This window comes from Gorilla gorilla, chromosome 13 (assembly GCF_029281585.2).
Source record: "Gorilla gorilla gorilla isolate KB3781 chromosome 13, NHGRI_mGorGor1-v2.1_pri, whole genome shotgun sequence".
NCBI classification, from domain to species: Eukaryota; Metazoa; Chordata; class Mammalia; order Primates; family Hominidae; genus Gorilla; species Gorilla gorilla.
Window position 1 is genome coordinate 117,268,969 of NC_073237.2, and position 19,409 is coordinate 117,288,377.

Genomic DNA, 19,409 nt, shown 5'->3' on the forward strand with positions numbered 1-19,409 from the left:
TCCAGAGTGCACATCTTGCCTTTCTCCCTTCAATGTCGAACACAGTTAACAGGTGCAGGTGTCAATGAAGCTTTGCTGAAAGAATGGCTGCATCTCATGCTCTTTGAAGAGAGTATGTATCTCTTGCCATCAGAAATAGGCAATCAAAAGTGTAGAGTAACAGCTGTTTCTCATGGGGGCTTGTTCTACAAATCCCCCTTGGGCTCAACACTCGGTGAGTAGGGATCAAGAGGTTATTGCTAGGACATCAGTTTTAGGGCCTAGACCCATCACTCGCTAGGCCAGACCTTCATGTGTGACATCCAGCTGTCAGCAGGAAGAAGTCAGTCTCCACTGCCTCCACAGTCTCCGCTGCCACGCTGTCAGCCATGGGAACAATAAAAAGCAGCCCCAGAATGTTTGCTGCCATCGTGCATGGACAACACCATTGCATATAAAAGCACTAGTGCTCCATTATTGCAGTTGGGCCTCCTGAAAACCCCTAGAGCTGGACAGGGCAAGGGAGAGGCTTCCTCTGATCTTCAGCTGAAGGACTAAGCATGACAGGATGCCAGGCTTAGAGCCCAGCTGGCCTGGGTTTCTGACCCATTGAGTCTGCCGTGCCACGATGCTCTGTCACCTCCTTTGATCCTCCTGTATGCTGGGCTGGAGAGAACAGGAAGGGCTACTGACCCATTTTTATAGAAGCAACCCTAACGATTTGAGCAGTGGAGTCTAGCACAGGCTCAGCAGGTGGAGGAAGAGTAAGCTGTCAGGAAAGCAGGAGGGGAGAGTAGTAGGGTCCTGACTTGTCTCAGGGTCTCTGGAAAGTTGGGTGTGGCCTCCAAGGTGAGAAGATAGGTGTGGGCCACCACCAGGCCATGACAGGCGGGCAGTATTGCCCAGGCTTCTCTCTCCAGTCTGTCCTGCGTGGCATCTCCTTTGAGGGTCAGAGAAACCAGGGAGGGAGGCAAGCTGGGGTGGGTCTCATTATAGAAAAGAGAAGACTGGGGCTAAGAGGGGATGTTCCTGCCAGCATGCCAGCCTCTGATGCCACCTGCAAAACTGGTGGCACCACCTCAAACTCAGCAATGGCCTTTTCAAACCTGGCTCAGTACAAACAACTCCCAAACCATACACTTTAGGAAAACTTCAAAAGAGATTCTAAAAATTATTTCTTTGGGGTTATACATTGCTCAGTGGCTTGGAGGTCCTGATCAGTCTGCTGAGAGAAGTGGATGCCTCAGTTAATCAGGTGTTACGGGATTCTGGAAAGCACCAAAGGTGGGGCCTCTAGGCAAGAAGAGGAAAGTTTATGCCCCTCTTCTTCTTGAGGTGCCTCCGGCTGCACCTGGGAGCTCACAGTGACTGGGTTTCACCTGCATGAAGTGACGTGGCGTTTAGCTGATGGAGGCACAGGATGCGGGGGCTGGGTGTGCTCCTGCGTGTTGGGGAAGCTGAGCTGCCAGGCCCAGGGTGGCAGGTGCCCTGTGGACCAGGTCAGTCCAGTGGGGGTTACTGAAGGTGAGTGAGGAGCTGGGAGGACAGGAAGCTCCTGAATGTTTCCAGAACCCCTGTAGCTCTAGGACTCACCTGGGCCAGGAGGCCTAGAATGAGAGACTTTCTGGGCTGGAAGGAACCTTAAAAGTCTTCAAATCCAACCCCCAATTTGAAGTCCTAGTGGAGCCCTCTGGGTTTGCTTGTTCACCTCCAGTGACGAACCTGGACAGACTGCATTCAAACTGGCACCCCATCCCTTCCACCTGGTCCTATTTCTGACCCTGGAGAAAAAGAGGGCAGGCCTGTGTCCAGGTCTCCCTGGAGGCCCTGCAGAGATCTCCCTAGCCCGAGAGCTTCTCTGCTTGGGTCCTATGGTTCCAGGCCTGGTTCCATTTTCTTCCCATTTGATGAGAGTCCACCTCAACATTCGGGGCCAGAGTGGCTCACTGGCCTCCCAGTGTCACATGGTCCGTGCAGAGGGGAGCAGCTCTGCCTGTCTCCTTCTGGACCCTTTGCCTTTGTGGGCCCAGCCCACGTCCTGCCATCCTAACCAGATGGCCAGCCCAAAGTCGACCCCTCAGTCTTGCTTGGATCATGCCAGCCTTTACCCATCTTTGTGCCCTGAGGTCTTGGGTGCCAAGGGCAGGGCATCACAGTCCTCTGGCTAGCTCCCTTCTGAGTTGGAGCTCCCTCAGGAGCCCCACCCACCCTAAGTGCTGGTCTCCACAATGCACTTGAGGAACATTGTGTCGTCCTTCACATAGGCATGCTTGGGTGACTGCAGTTTGCTGAGGGGGAAGAAGAGTGGGCATCCACTGGCCACGTTGGTTTCACTCTGGGGCCTCTGGAAGGACGCTGAGCTTAGGTCAGGCCGGAAGGCGTCAATGGCGTGCTCACGGTTGTTCTGGTCCAGCAGCATGAAGGTGACCTGCAGGGAAGGGACAGGTGGGAGATCAGGCCCTACAGCAGCAGCGCAGCTTGGAGGCCCAGGCTTGGGCTCAGAGCTGTGCTCCACACCTACTGCCTGTGCAGCCCCTCAGACCCTTGGCTCATTTGGATTAGGAGTCAGAGAAACCAAGTAAGGAGCGCACCTGGGGTATGGCCAGACCCAGGGAGATAGCAGCACCTGGTATTCTGAGTGCACTTCAGGGGCTGTTCCATGATGAGGATCAGATGTTCCTTCCATCCAGCAGGAAGCAGGGGAAGGTTCTGATGCCCTAGTCAAGTCTGACTAGCTGTTGGGGGCAGAGGGTGTGACTGAAGCACTGACAAGGTGGGTGGAGGCAATAACCTGTAACATCCCCTCTGGCTTGGAAAGTTTTGCTTCATCAACTACAGCTGGAACCTCCTGGGGCAAGGCAGAAGGGCCAGAACAGAGAGGTCTTCTACTGAGGGGCTGTCATCGATGTCCTGAGACATTTGTGGAGCTTCTGGTATACACAGCGCAGACAGAGGTTCCCCTGAGAAGCTGATTGTCTAAAAGTGACACGAACCCTCTTCCCTGGCACATGCCCCTGAAATGCCCATCAGGAAGCTGAATGGCTTCCCGTTGCCAACTGAAGCATCCTCACCCTGCACATTAGAACCCCCTGCGGAGACTTCATCCTGATGCTCAGGCCTTATCACTTACGGGGGTGAGATTCTGTCACTGGTGTTTTAAAAATCTCCCCAGCACCTTTGGGAACTGCCGGGGGTAGGAGAACCTACTGACTCACATCCAGACCAAAGCGGCACACCCGCCCTGCCCCACCTGTTTCCCCAGACCTGAGGTCTCTATTCTTGACACCCTCCCCTCATGCAATGCTGCTGTTCACCCACAGGAAATGCCTATCCCTGAAACCCCTCTATAAGAATTATGCTGTGTTTTTTTTTTTTTTTTTTTGAGACAGAGTTTCGCTCTTGTTGTCCAGGCTAGAGTGCAATGGCACAATCTTGGCTAACTGCAACCTCTGCCTCCTGGGTTCAAGCGATTCTCCTGCCTCAGCCTCCCAAGTAACTGAGATTACAGGCATGTACCACCATGCCCAGCTAATTTTTTGTATTTAGTAGAGACAGGGTTTCACCATGTTGGTCAGGCTGATCTTGAACTCCTGACCTCAGGTGATCCACCCACCTCAGCCTTCCAAAGTGCCAGAATTACGGGCGTGAGCCACCACACCCAGCAAAGAATTTTTAATAGATTGTATTTTTTAGAGCAGTTTTAGGTTCACAGCAAAATTGATTAGAAAATACAGACTTCCCATATACCTCCTGCCCCCACCCAATGCACAACCTCCCCCACTATCAACATCCCCACCAGAGTGGTAGTTTTGTAACAATTGATGAAGCTGCATTGACACATAATTATCACCCAGAGTCCACAGTTTACGTTGGCATTTACTCTTGGTATTTCACTTTCTATGGGTTTTGACAAATGCATAAGGACATGTATCCACCATAACAGTATCAAACAGAATAGTTTCACTGTTCCCAAAATCCCCTGTGCTCTATTCATCTCTCCCGGCACCTACTCTTGGACAATCACTGATCTTACTGTCTCCATAGCTTTTGTTTTTGTTTTTGTTTTGAGACCGAGTCTCACTCCGTCCCCCAGGCTGGAGTACAGTGGTGCGATCTCGGCTCACTGCAACCTCCACCTCCTGAGTTCAAGCGATTCTCATGCCTCAGCCTCCAGAGTAGATGGGATTACAGGCACACATCACAATGCCCAGCTAATTTTTTGTATTTTTTGTAGAGACAGGGTTTCGTTATGGCTGGCCTTGAACTCCTGGGCTCAAGCACTCCACCTGCCTCGACCTCCCAAAGTGCTGATATTACAGGCGAGAGCCTCCGCGCCCGGCCTATCTTCATAGCTTTGCCTTTTCCAGAATGTCATATAGTTGGAAGCATTCAGAACACAGTCTTTTCAAATTGACTTCTTTTACTTAGTAATATGTGTTTAAGTTTCCTCCCTGTATTTTCATGGCTTGATAGCTCATTTCTTTTTAGCACCAAATAATATTCCACTGTCTGGATGCACCACAGTTTATTTATCCATCCACCTACTGAAGGACATCTTGGTTGCTTCCAAGTTTTGGCAATTATGACTAAAGCTGCTATAGACATCCTTGTGCAGGTTTTTGTGTAACATAAGTTTTCAACTCCTAAGTAAACTCCTTTGAGTCCAAGGAGAGCAACTGGCTATATCGTTTGGTAAGAGTGTGTTTGGTTTTCTAAGATACTGCCAAACTGTCTTTCAAAGTGGCCGTACCATTTTGCATTCCCACCAGAAATGAGTGAGAATTCCTGTTGCTCCACATCCTCGTCAGCATTTGGTGCTGTCAGTGTTCCAGATTTTGGCCATTCTAGTATGTATTAATATGTAGTGGTACCTGCCTCCTTCCTTTTTCCTGAAAATTCTGCTACTTCAGGCTAGCCTCACGGCACCTCCTCCCAGAAGTTTTCCTTATTTACCCCACGATGTGAAGGAGGAAGAAGAGTGGGCAGCCACTGGCCATTCATTCCATCCCTCCCTCCCTCTTTCCTTCCCTTCCTTTCTTCCTTCAGTTCCTCCATTTCCTTCTTTCTCTCTCTCTCTCTCCTCTTTCTTTGAGGCAAGGTCTCACTCTGTCACCCAAGCTAGAGTGCAGTGGCAAGGTTATGGCACACTGCAGCCTCAACCTCCCAGGCTCAAACAATCTTCCCACCTAAGCCTCCCAAGTAGCTGGGACTACAGGCATGTGCCACCACGCCCAGCTAATGGTTTTTATTATTATTATTATTATTATTTTATCAATAAAATATTTTTAATGCCTACAATTTCTTGTATACATAAATTGCAAAACTTTCACCTGTATACACGAAAGTATATTCTCTTACAGGTCAACAGCACCAGAAAATAAGCTAAGCTATCTAAAAATTTTTTTAACTTGATTTGTCCATTATGTAAAAGACAGGATGGATTAAATAACTCCAATGAAATCTCTATCTCACTGTTAATCATACACTAAACGTCTGAATATTTAATCACATCCACTCAGAAAATAAATTGTAGTCTAATATATTCAATACATTGAAAATAAAACAACCAGTCTCTCTTCATATATTTATTCTCTTTCCACACGTTTTGGTCTCCTGCTATATCTCAGAAATTTACCAATAGCTGCTTTTAAGTTACAAAATACAAAACAACAATTTATTTCTTGGAGAAAATCTTGGGGATTACATTAAAAATGAAAATTTGAGTTCCCACATTCTTTTTTTTTTCTGAGATGGAGTCTCGCTCTGTCACCCAGGCTGGAGTGCAGTGGCGCTATCTTGGCTCACTGCAACCTCCGCCTCCCAGGTTCTAGCGATTCTCCTGCCTCAGCCTCCCCAGTAGCTGGGATTACAGGTGCGTGCCACCACACCCAGCTAATTTTTTTATTTTTAGTAGAGACGGGGTCTCACCATATTGGCCAGGCTGGTCTCAAACTCCCGGTCTCAAGTGATCTGCCCGCCTTGGCCTCCCAAATTGTTGGGATTACAGGCTTGAGCCACCATGCCTGGCCAGATGGTTTTTATTTTTAGCAGAGATGAAGTCTTGCCATGTTGCCAAGGCTGTCTCAAACTCCTGAGCTCAAGCAATCCTCCCACCTCAGTCTCCCAAAGTGCTGGGATTACAGGTGTGGGGCACTGCATCTGGCCATGAATTTTATTTCTATATAACCTTCAGGAAGATTCCAGACATTTTAGCTCCTGGACTCATGGAGCTGGAGGGAGCCCTAGTTACTAGATCTGATTGTTTTATAAAAAGGGAAACTGATAACACAGAGAGGGTGGGGGACTTGCCAGGTCACATGGCCAATTCATTGCCAAACCAGGACTAGGACTCAGGCTTCCATGCTCCCCACCTTACCCCCATCACCTTCACGCCCATACCTTGTTCCGGAAAGGCCACGGCAGCAGCGCATCATACTCCCCTCTCATGATCACGATGAAGAGCGACAGGTGGGTTCTCTTTCCAGTGCCATCTCCATTCAGGTATAGCCGCAGGCACAACTTGTAGCCATACTTGGCAGTGTAGAAGGCTGAAACGCAGAAGCCAGAGGCAGTTGGGAAGTGCTGGACTTTGCAGATGTGGGACTGGGATCCAGTGGTCAGGCATGCCCAAGGTCAGCGGCTCAAAACCATGAAAGATGGGGTTAGAACCCAGCATTCTTCTCGAGTAGGGTGTCAGACAGGAATGGGCTCTTGGGGGTCATCTAGCTCAGTGTTTGTCAGCTGGCCATCCAAGTCATACACTGCCAGGCCCCACCCTCAGAGTTTCTCACTCAGTAACCCTGGGGTGAGAACTGAGAGTTGGCACTTCCAGCAAGTTTGCAGGGGTTGCCAATGCCGCTGGTCCTAGGACCACATTCTGAGAACCACTGATCTAACCAACCTATGTTTTACAGTCTGGAAACCAAGCTGAGAAAAACAAAGTGGCTGGTCACCATCTCACGGTAGGTTGGGGACCCAGCAAGAATGAGGGGTGAGGCTTCCTGCCTCCCAGCAGCAGTTTCTTTCTGCTGCCCTATGCCAACTGGCTGGGGCCCCCTGGAGGCTGAGGGTACATGGGGTGACTCACAGTTCTGCCCTATGCCAACTGGCTGGGGTCCCCTGGAGGCTGGGGGTACATGGGGTGACTCGCAGTTCTGCCAGCCATTCTCAGGTGGCAAAACCCTTTGAGGGCTGAATCATACCTGGTGAACATGCACAGAAACCCCCTGGGCAGCTAAAGGGGCCATCCCATGAGAGCACGTCCTCTGGCAGAGCGCCCTTCTGGGAGAGGCTGACTGGAGACATGAATCGGGGGCAGGCAGGAAGAGGGTGGAGGAGGGACAGGCTGGCAGTCTGACTCATCTCTGCCCATTACGTTTTGGTAGAACAGGAAGCACGAGGTACTGCTTGCTTTTTCCCTCTTTGAAAAGAATTGAGGGAAAAAGGTCTACAAGTAGGGCTCGAGGCCACCCCATGAAGAGAGCTGTCCCAACACAATGGGATGAGTGCTACTCCTGCAGGAAAGGGGTCCCAGCCCTGCTCTGGGATTGTGACACACTCCGCTGCCTCATTTAAAAAAAAATTTTTTTTTGAGAGGGTCTTGCTTTGTTGCCTGGACTGGAGTTCAGTGGCACCATCATAGCTCACTGCAGACTCAAACTCCTTAAGCCATCCTCCCATCTCAGCCTCTCAAGTAGCTAGGACCACAGGTGCAGGCCACCACGCCTGGCTAATTTAAAAAAAATTTTGTGGAGATGGGATCTTGTTATGTTGCCCAGGCTGGTCTTGAACTCCTGGCCTCAAATGATCCTCTCGCCTCAGCCTCCCAAAGTGTTAAGATTATAGACATGAGCCACTGCACGCAGTCTGCTGCCTCATTTTTTGCACAAATATATGCACTGTTATATTAACAGATATCATTTAGTTAAGAGAAACACTTGCCAAGTAATTACTTTATGCAAGACATTGTGCCAAGCCCAGGGGCCCCAGAAATGAGTAAGAACTGAGTAAGACACTCATTCACATATGCTACCTGCAATCGTACACAAGTGCATGTGTCTTACTCAGTTCTCTAATCTTATTTCAGACTGTCGGCTCTCTCAGGCCACGGTGTTCACTTGTGAAAATCATCATCCACATCCATCTCATCTGCATATACTGTGGCCCACAGCACACTTTCCTTCACTTCCCAAACCCATGAAGTGGGTAACAGTTTTGATTCCTATTTGCAGAATGGGACTGACATTCAGGGAGGAGAAAGGGCCTGAATGTCAGTCAGCCGGGGCCACCGCTATGTGTGGCTGAGAGCCACAGGGCAGAGCATGGTTCACCCACCAACCTCAAGATCTCAGCATGGTTCCTGCCCATGGTGAGTGGCCTGAATGGGCACTGGCCTAAACTGGACACAGCGTGTCTGTCACAGAGCTAGCTCTGTGACACTAGCTCTGTTTTCACTGCTTGCTTCCTGGGTCCTGTGGGGCCTGTTTCCCCAGGCAGGTCTCTGTGCCCCTGGGAGGTGTTACCTGGGGAGAAGAGGCTGACGGTCCTGCCACAGGCCGACTCATGGCACCGCCTGGTGACGTTGGTGATCTTCCACAGGAAAGTGCCATCGAAGGAGGCCTCCTCCATGAGGCGCAAGCTCTGCTCCAGCTTGCCCAGGGCCTGGTCTTTCTGGGCCAGGGTCTGCTGTAGCTCCACCACCTGTAGGGAAGACTGTTCAGCCAGGAACACCAGAACCCGGCTTGGGGATGGGATGGGAATGGCGGGATGTGGAGATTGATCTGCCCCAGATGTGCTTTCCTGACCACGCCTCACTCAGGCGTGCGTCTGCATCTGAATGTGCTGCCCTCTGCCTGGCCTTCCTTTTCCTTATCCACCAGGAATCCAGCTCATATGGCCCCTCATCTGGGAAGCCTTCAACCACTGTCCTAGCTCAGCTGCTCTCTTTCAATATGTTCTTACAGAGCCCTTACAATGATTTCATGAGACATATTTTTCTGGCTTCCCTACCAGATGGTCTCCTCCACCGAAAGCTGGGCCCATGCTCATTGTGTCTTTGTGTCCATGCCTTGCATAGTGCCTGGTATGTAAAAGTAGAGCTGGGAAGTTTGTAGGTGAAATGAAGGTATAACTGTGGCTTTCAGGGAGGCTGTCTTTTAACTGGAGCAAGAGTTACATAAATAAAGGCTAAAGCCTCAGCCACTCCAACTCAGCGCCTGGCCCTTCTAATAGCTTTCCCCAAAAAATGGAAAGAATATAAATTTATTCTTGGGTGTGCTCAGGTAGGGAAGCCATGAATGGAAGTGAGCATCCTTAAAGAAAATTTAATCGTTAATTTTACTGATGGGGAAGGTCCTGAGAGGGAAAGTGACTTGCTCAGACCCACACGGCAGGTGGCTCTGATCACCTGCTGTAATGGTAATTGCGAATGGTGAGGCAGATAATGGTAATGGTGAAGCAGTAACTAAAATCCAGGCCTAACTCAATATGAGACAATGATGTAATGTTACTGCAAAAGAAGCAACATTAGAATGGTCATTGGCTACATTAAGAAAAGTATAGGCCAGGCGCAGTGGCTTATGCCTGTAATCCCAGCACTTTGGGAGGCCGAGGTGGGCAGATCATGAGGTCAGGAGTTCGAGATCAGTCTGACCAACATGGTGAAACCCCATCTCTACTAAAAATACAAAAAATTTAGCTGGGTGTGGTGGCACGCACCTGTAATCCCAGCTACTCAGGAAGCTGAGGCAGGAGAATCGCTTGAACCTGGGAGTGAAGGTTGCAGTGAGCCAAGATCACGCCACTGCACTCCAGCCTGGGTGACAGAGCAATACTCTGTCTCAAAGGAAAAAGAAAAAAAGAAAGAAAGAAAAGAAAAGTATAAGCTCTAGAATAAGGGAGAAGACAGCCCTGTTGGACCAAGAACTGTGGCTAAGTGGATTATCTGGAGTCAGCCTGGTACCATACTCCAAGCGTACAGAATTCTTTGGAGACTGAGCCAGAGCGTAGGATGGCAATGTGAAGCAGCATGCTCTGAGGAAGACGTGAAGGCGCTGGGGCTTTTAGCCTGAAAAGGGAAGCACTCAGGTAGGACAGAATCCGACCCTCCATCCCTGAAGGGCTGTCATGGGGACTAGAAGGTGGATTTGTCTTGTGGGCTCTGAGGGGCAGGGCCAGGAACAATGCAGGGAAGAGACAGGCTGATTTTAGCTTAGTACAAGGAAGAACTTGCTAAGAGTGGAATATGTCCTGCACTGGAATGAGCTGCTCAGGGAGGTGGTGTCTTATCACAAAAGTTCAAGCAAAGGAACCGAAGCACTGGATGGGAGGTTATGACCTTGACTACAGCTTCTAACTCAGTGCTCTTCCTGGAAGGGTGTGGGATAAAGGGGAGATATGTTTTGATGGAGTGACTGCTGTAAGCAGGATGAATGATTAGGAGGAAGCCTGTCTGCCGCTCTGGAGACAGGATGGGGCTCAGCCGGGCTTGAAGGCAAACCTGCCTCCCACACTCACACTCACCCTCTGCTCCAAGCTCAGGATGCGCTCACGGTCCAGCTGGCTCTGGTGGATGGAGGTGGCCAGGGCCAGGTGGGAGGCCTCCACCTCTTTGTTGAGGACAGCAACAATGTTCTCAAACACACGCAGCTTCCCCTCCAGCTCAGCCAGAAGCTTCTCCTTCATGAAGTGCTGCAGGGCCAGCTCCTCCTGGCTCTCGGAGCAGGGTGCCCGGTAGCAATCGACCTCCAGGTCCCCCGCCACTTCCACGGCTGCCTGCAGCTGCAGGTCTGACAGGTTCTGCTCCAGGGCCATGGGCCCAGACTCCAGGCCACAGCCCAGCCGGGCCTTCCACTGTTTCATGAACCCCAACAGCAGGTTTAGGTGGGAGGTCTGGGAGGTGACCTCATGCTCTTGCACAGACTGTGGGCTTCCCTGACAAGAGAGTGGGGCTGATCAGTGAAAACAGAGGTGGAGTGAGGACAGGGGAGCAGTGGAGTGCCCTGCTATCAAAGGTCACCAAGGAAAGTCAGATTCATTCACCCAGCAAAAGGAGTGGCTTTCTGTACAGTGGGAGGGATTCAGAGGAAGACCCTGGCATCAGACATGCCCACGATGAGCCACATGCATTGCAGCTTCTAATTCTGCCCTGCCCTGGAGTGCAAGGATGATTCAGGACCATGGAGAGGGGCGTTGGGGGTGGGGGTCATTTTAGTGATGTTCTGCCTATGCTTAGGTAAGACATTAAGAAGAACTTCCCTGAGTACCGTGATGACTTAATAGTAGGCTCTGATGCTTGGGAAAGTCATTAGTACAAAGGACATCCAGATGAGTGGACTGATGTTACGGGAAAATCATGGAGGGGCTGCAGTGGGGAGACCTGGAGGTCTGGAGCCATAGTGGACAGATCTCCTTTCTCACACTCAGATGCTTACCTTGAAGGAGCAGCCGACACCTGCAAAGGGGCACCCAACTCCAGCCTCAGCCACCTCGGGGTGAGCCTGGAAATAATAATCACATCACTGAATGTTATAGCGATCCCTGTGGCTACCCTGGGGGCTCTCTTCAATGCACCAGGATCCACCAGGGCAGGAGATGGCTTGGGCCACATGATTTTGCACATTGCTGTTCCCTTTGGCTATCTCCTTTCCACCCTTTAAGCTTCCACCCTTCCATGACCTTCCTTCAAAACAGGACCTGGGCCCTTACTGTGATCCTGGGCAGCACTGCTATTTCTCCTGTCAGGGCACAGTCCACACAGCTCCGTAATCATCACTCACTCTCTGGTTGCCCTGACTGGTCGGGGGGGCTCTGTGAGGGTCATGGCTGTGTTCCCAGTGCTGAGGGCAGTGCCTGGCACAGCTGAGACACTCAGAACACACTGACTGCATGAGTAAATGCCTCCCTCCTCCTGAAGTTCATGGGGAATCCTGGGCTCACAATTCCCATCTGCATCCCTCCTTGGCCATCTATCCTTGACTGAGGTGTGTCCACTCCGCACAACTTTCCCTTCCAGATAACATCCAGCCTGAGGGAAGGGATACAGGAGGGTCTCAGTGCTATTATAATAGCAATTTGACCCCACTGTTAGCCTATTTAGGTCTGAAGCATTTACCAAATGCTTTCACGGCCATAATTCTTCCTAGGGCTCCTTACAGCATGGTGGGGAAGAGAGGGTGGGTTTTTATTCCTATTTTACTGATGAGAAAACTGAGGCTCACAGAGGGGAAGGGATTTGCCCAAGGAGGCCGAGCTGGGAGGCAGCACAGCCACAGGGCCCCTCCCACGCACATCACTACCTCTTAACAGGAGTCAGCCCAGGAGAGATAGGAAAAAAGTTTTTCCAACATATACAATCATGCAACAGGAATACGTTCTGAGAAATGTGTCATCATTGTGTGAACATCATAGGATGTATTTACACAAACCTGAATGGTATACCCTGCTACACACCGAAACTCTGTGACAGCATATTGCCCCTAGGCTACAAACCTGTACAGCACGTGACCATACTGAATACTGTAGGCAATTGTTAACACTGTAAGTATGTGTGTATCTAAATATATCTAAACATAGAAAAGGTACAGTAAGAATACAGTACTATACTCTTCTAGGACCATCGTTGTATATGTGGTCTGGTGTTGACTGTTACATGGCACATGACTGTATCTTCATAAAGGCTTGTATCCAGAATATACAGAGAACTCTTACAACCTAATAAGGGACAAATGACCTAATAAAAAATGGGCACAGCCAGGCTCAGTGGCTCAACACCTGTAAGCTCAACACTTTGGGAGGCTGAGGCAAGAGGATTGCTTGAGGCCAGGAGTTCAAGACAGCCTGGGCAACATAATGAGACCTCATCTCTACTTAAAAATTTTTTTAAATTAGCAGTCTTGGTGGCGTACACCTATAGTCCCAGCTACTTGGGAGGCTGAGGTGGGAGGATCGCTTGAGCCCAGGGGTTCAAGGCTGCACTGAGCTATGATCACATCACTGTCCTCCAGCCTGGGTAGCAGAGAAAGACCTTGTCTCTCTTAAAAAAAAAAAATAATGAACAGATACAATCTATGAAAGTATCTTATAAAGTTAAATCATACTTATAAAATAATTTACTTATAAACCATACTTATAAAGTTACCATACAATCCACACATTTCACTCCTAGGAATTTACCTAAGAGAAAGTAAAACATATGTCTGCACAAAGGTGTGTATGTGAATGTTCATGGCGGCTTTATTCAAAGCAACCCAAATGTGTCATCAGCTGGTGAGTGGATAAACAAATTGGTCTATATATACTATAGAACAACCAAATGGAATTAAATACCAGCATAAACAATAACATGGATGAACCTCAAAAACATTATGCTAAGTGAAAGAAGTCAAACACCAAAGACTACATACTACCTGTTTCCATTCTTATGAGCTTCTAGCAAAGGCAAAACTAGAGTGACAGGAAGTAGATCAGTGGTTGCCTTCTGGAGCTGTGGGTGGGGAGGGGACTGACTACGCAGAGACACAAAGCAGCTTTATCCCGTGCAGAAACATTTGCCACTTGACTGTAGTGGCGGTTACATGATTATTTATATTCATCAAACTGTATACTTAAAATGAGTGAGTTTTATGGCATATAAATAAAATCTTGATTCCAAAAGCGCTTTGTTATTTATTTTTTTTTTTTGAGAGAATAATCTCATGGAACCACGTTAAAGGGGATTTGGACGAAAGCAGGAGACGACAGAAGTCTTTCGGACTGAGAAAATACAAAAAGCCACACTAGTTATTATTCTTTAAAAGTAACATAACCAGAGAGCTGTGGGCTGAATGAGTACAGTTGGGTTGAGACACAGAACACAGCCCAGCAAAGGCCACCCTGACCCCACCCCCACCCACCAACTGCCCAGGGCTTCAGGGACAAGTTGTTCCCAATAAATAATAGAAAACAGATGTTCTATGGAAGGCAGGCAGAGGGCGGCCTTGGCAGGGAGACCGTGCTGGCTTCGGGAAGTCTGTGGTGATGAAACCTCCCCGAACATGTAGCTTTTGACATGTGAGAACAGTGGAGGGAAGATGCTATGTGTAGACCTGGCTCCTGGGTGAATATACCTGGGGGAGCCTTTCAGGTCCCACCCCTCCCCACAGGTCCATGATTCCAATACTCTGTGGTTCTAAGGGTCAAAGCTTGGTGGGAGAGTCATAAAAGGGATAAGAACATGAAAATGATCAAGCTAAGAGTGAAATTCCAGACATCACCCCGCAGGTGGAGGGGATGTGTCTTTCAGCAGCGGAGCTGTCCTGGCGTTGTGTGAACAGCAAATGTCTGTTTTAGGGAGTGAAATGCTATTCAGATGTAGGGACATCCTTCTGTGATGCGTGTACAGATGTGGACTGTGATGAGCCTTGAACAGTTGCTGGAGAAAGGGGCAGGGGTGACTTGAGAGGCTTTCGGAGGCTTCTCCATCATCATTATTCATTCTTTAGAGTGCACGGGAGTTCAGGATGTGGCCTCTGGAGCCAGCCTTTTGGGGTTCAGAGCTTGTTTCTGTCACTTCACATACTAGCTTTGTGGCTCTGGGATAGTTACTAACTCCTCTGTTCTGCAGTTTCCTCATCTGCAAAACGGGGATAATAATAATATCCCCCTTACAGGGTTATTGTGAGGATTAAATGAGATAATACATGTAAGCACTGGTATTAGTTACCCATTGCTGCTGTAACAAAATACCACAAACTTAACAGCTTAAAACAACACAGCTTTATTATCGTACAGTTCTGGAGGCCAGGGGTCCTAACATGGAAATGTCAGCAGGACTGCGTTGCTCCTGGAGGCCCAAGGGGAGGATGGCTTCCTCCCTTCCCCAGCTTCTCAGGGCTGCCTGCACTCCTTGGCTTGTGGTCCCTTCCTCCATCTTCAAAGCCAGCAGTGGAGCATCTCCCCTTCTCTCTGACTCTCGTCTCCCTCTTCTGAGGACACTTGGGCCTCCTGGATAATCCAAGGTCACCTCCCCATCTCAGAATCCTTCATTTAATCGTGTCTGCAGAGTCTGTTTAGCCATTGTTATGGGCTCAGCAACCCCCACCCAAATCAGATGTTGAAGTCCTAACCACCAGTATCTCAGAATATGGAGACAGGGCCTTTAAAGAGCTAATTAAATTAAAATGAGGTCATTGCGGGTGGGCCCTAATGCAATGTGACTGGTATCCTTTTAGGAAGGGGAAATTTGAAGAAGGACCACATGAAGACATAGGGAGGGGACAGCCATGTCAAGGCAAAGAGAGAGGCCTCGGAGGAAACCAACTCGCCAATACCGTGCCTTCAACTTCTGGCCTCCAGAACTGCGAGGAAATACATTTCTGTTGTTTACACCGCCCAGTCTGTGCACTTTGTTATGGCAGCCCTGGCAAATGCATAGAGCCATGTGAGGTCACATACTCACAGGTCCTGGGGATTCACATGTGGACATCTTTGGAGGACATTATTCTGCCTAACACAGTGTTCAATAAATATGAGCCATTATTACTAATAATAAATTAATAGTAATAATGGCTCATATTTATTGACATTATTCAATACTACTACTGAATACTTGTTGAATACTACTGCTACTAATAACACTAATAATACTAATAGTAGTAATACTACTAGCATTACTACTAATTAGTATTCTTATTCCTGTGGATTAAGCACTGCCCCGGGACATCTCCCAGTCCCAGTCCCTCAGTGGCTGTCATATACATGTATCTCATTTAATCCTCACATCACAAACTCTTAACAATGAATTCTCTAAAACTCCATTTTCCCACTGGATTTCCTCAAGGTGGTGAGGAACATTCCTAAATGAACAGGACCAAAACGTGTTGAATGTTGTCCCATAGGATCCCTGTGACAATCCTCTGAGGCAGGTGGGGCTGTATTAGAGTCACCTTAACACAGGCAGAAACAGAGGGAATGGCTTAAGGTCATGCTGAGCTTGTGAGCAGAGGAGCTGGGCACACCTGTGCGTTCTCTCTCACAGTTGTGAGCCCCTGCACAGGCTTGCTGCTCTCCTGGCACTCATGTAGACACTGTCCCATCAGATCCCATCAGATCCCATCAGATCCTCACAGCCATGAGGGGGAGGTTGGGGCTCTGAGGTTCTGCTTCCCTCGGGTAGGTGGAGAAGCCAAAGCCCAGTGACTTGCAGGAGGCAACGGGGCAGGCGAGGGGAGCCCAGGAGCCTGGAGTCCGTGTGCAGGCTCCGTCCTCCCCACCATAGTGTCCTTGCCTGGGATGGCCTCACTCAAAGGCCAGGGACCAAGGGGACAGGAGAGGGAATCAGGAATCAGACTGCATTGCAGGAGAAGAACAGAGGATCTGTCCTGGGCCAACCCTGTCTGGTGTCACAAGTGGCCCCTGTGTGAGTGGCCTCACTGCTTGCAAATTGCTAAAAATAAAGTGTGCAGTGGAATTTCCTCTGAGGAGGAGACAGAAACAGAGAAAACAGATTCCCAGCCCTGAGGGAACACTCGTTCTTCTGTCTGGGTCTGAGGAGTCTCTGCGTGTGTGGTGTTTCCGGCCACCCTGGCCACCCAGGCCCTTTGTGGTGGGGTCACAGTGGGCCCTAGCGGGGGGCCCCATTCTGAGACCTGGGGCCTCCGGGAATGTGACTGTTAAGAGGGTGCCGGGAGCATGAGTGCCACCTCTGCAGCCCCTGCACAGAACAAAGAGGATCTGAGCAGGCCAGGCACTGCCTACCCCCACACTGGGCTGAGGTCAGGGATGCCCGGAGGGGCTGCTGTGGCTCAGGTCTCGGCTGGTGCTGAGGGGGTGCTCTACAGTCACATGGGGGAGCTTGGTCAGTCTGCCACTGTCCGCCCGTTCCTGCCCTCCTCCGTAACTGGGCCGGTTTACTCTCTGTCAGCCTCTGCTCAGCTCGACTGCCGCCTCCTCCAGGAAGCCCTGCCTGATTCTCCTGGTTGAACGTAGTCTTGCCCATTCCTGTTTTTCCCATAGCACTTGGTGGACTCTTGCACTAAAGCCTGACTGTGTTATTTAAGCAGGTATGAAACATTTAGGGGAGGATTCCTTGTGTAGAGGCAGCATAGAGAAGATGCCACCAGCTCAGGAGCCATGGGTTAGAGCCCGGCTTTGCCTCCCACTGGCTGTGTGACTTTGGTCCAGGCACACCTCCTCATGGAGCCTCAAAATATTACCTATTGGTAAAATAGGGCTATCACCGCCACCCACCACACAGGATGTCACAGGATCGGGGCGATTACAGATGAACACTGTCAAGCTCAGAAGTATAAGGTTTGGGGGTTTATTCCCAGGTATCACACTTCAAGGAACACAGATAAACAGAAGCGCATTTACCCCAAATGCACAGAGACTGGGGAAAGACTGCTTAGTGTCTTTCCATGGAGGCAGGACTGACTCCAGGGATAGGAGGCTAAGTTGCCTTTTGTGACCTCAAGGGAGACAGACAGACTTCAGCTCAGTACAAAGAAAGAGGAGAATGTTGCATCAGTCAGAGCCCCCCAGGGTAGGTGTGGTTGTTTCGTGGAGTAATGACCTCTGTGCCATTGGAAGGACATGGAGCCATGTAGCATGAATCCAGTACAGAACAGAAATTGGACTAGACAGCTTAAACCCTTGTCACTTTCTGAGTCTAGACAAATTAAGGCTTTACTGTGAGCTACTGGCATCAGTTGTCAGCTTGCTTTTGACCTTCTTGAATGGGCCTCAGGGGGAGGGGGTGGGAGAAACAATCCCATTTGCTGATCCTCAGCAGACAGGACTGAAGATTATCTCCAGCCCCCCGGCATCCCCTCCTTCACTGTCACTTCTACAGGAAGATCACGCCAGGCAAGTATCAAGTCTCTAACTAGGTCAACATTAATCCTCTAATATCTGCTTCTTACATTAGGTAATCAGTCCATGGCTCTGGGCACTTCTTTGGGAGATAATCATCTAATGAAGTCACAGGCTGAGGACAAACTGATAAGCAGATGGCATGGGAAGTGTTTGCAAGGAGGGCTGGTCCTCAGCCCTCTACCCTGCCTCCATTTCCCAGGTTGCCCCAGATGTGCAGGCAAACTTAGGAATTACCACACATGCAAAGTGTTGACTTATCATCAGCCACTTTCCTTTGGTCAAAAGTCCCCCAAAGTTCCCACTCGGGCAAAAGTCAGAGGAGTCCCTGGTCCTTCCCCTATGTGGCTTTGTGTAGGTGATCAGACCATGACTTACCGCCCCTCCCCACCCCAGCTTTTCACCAGGAGTCCATGACTCCATGAGGTGGGGAAGCCAGCAGGGAGGGGAGGGGGCTGATGCTGCTCAGAGGTCTGCCTGCATTAAAGAAGGCTTCTTTGCTCCCAAATACAGGCAGCTTCCTCTCCCATCCTGTAGCCTGTTAGGGTGCCTATAATTCTACCATGAGTTATAGTGCCTTCACTTGGCTTAAGGCAGCAAGTTTCAAACTGTGCTCTGCAGGGCCCTAGGAGTCCCCAGAAACTCTTAGGGGCTGGGATATGAGAAAGAAATGGGACAATTAACAGGTCGGGGCTCCAGGATCCCCCTCCATCAGAATGCTTTTACTTTCATCTGATTGAAAAAGATGAAAAAAAGCCATTGGATTAGGAGATATTAAAATATCTATGTGATCTAAGATTTACACAATAAATGTATATTAATTGTGTTAAGAGGAAAGAATAAAACAAGCTAAAAACAACAGTCCTAGAGCATTCAAGCAGGTAAGGGCCTTTTGCAAGTGAGGCATAGTGGCTCACAGAGTTGAGGGTCTGCTTGTGTCTCACAGCCGATCCACCAAGAGCCAAACAGTGAGGCTCAGGGAGTTACTCCACGGAGCAGCATATCATATTAACTCTTATCACGTTGCAGAGTGTAAAGTTCCAAGAACATGCATTTGGTCCTTACTCTTACTCTCTGAGGGCCTGCCGATGGAGAGGTTGCTGAGAAGCAGATGGGAGATTGCTCAAAACCAGCTCTGGGTAGGACCGGAAATTCCCCTGAACTCTCTGAATGAGAGGGACCAGCTCAGAGAAAGGAGAAGGAGGTGTGGACACTCGCCTGCCTCTGGTCCAACGGTAGGGGGATAGCTGCCCTGCCAGCACTGCTATCACGGTCTGGACATCACAGATCCTGGAAAGGCCTTGCAGAGCTGACTTAATATCCTCATTTTACAGATACAGAAACAGGGCCTGGGAATTGCTGCTAGCCAAGCAGAGAATTATGCAGAACCACCCCTGGACATCAGGCTCCTGATCCCTGGGCCACAGTTTGCTGCAAGAAGAGGGCTTTGGCTGAAAGGAGCCAGGCACTTCCCAGTGGAGGCAGAGAGGGAGGCTGAGCAACCAGACTCCTCTGCAGGTCTCAGGGCCCCGTGTGTAAACAAGAAGATTTGATTTTGAGCAGTGACTCCTGCCTGTTTG

General features: G+C 49.5%; 1 protein-coding gene across 3 annotated transcripts in view; it reads right to left on the reverse strand.

The window, feature by feature from the left end:
- Positions 1–1,119: 1,119 nt before the first annotated feature.
- The window catches only part of TRAF1 (TNF receptor associated factor 1), a 48,351-nt gene continuing 30,061 nt past the window's right edge, over positions 1,120–19,409 (reverse strand). For all 3 annotated transcript variants that reach the window (XM_063697010.1, XM_063697011.1, XM_019034148.4), the window contains 5 exons: positions 11,412–11,477; positions 10,501–10,911; positions 8,502–8,679; positions 6,379–6,527; positions 1,120–2,407 (listed from right to left, as the gene is read on the reverse strand). In XM_063697010.1, the coding sequence (XP_063553080.1) occupies positions 2,189–2,407; positions 6,379–6,527; positions 8,502–8,679; positions 10,501–10,911; positions 11,412–11,477 (1,023 nt within the window). In that variant the 3' untranslated portion in view covers positions 1,120–2,188. The remainder of the gene's footprint in view (positions 2,408–6,378; positions 6,528–8,501; positions 8,680–10,500; positions 10,912–11,411; positions 11,478–19,409) is intronic.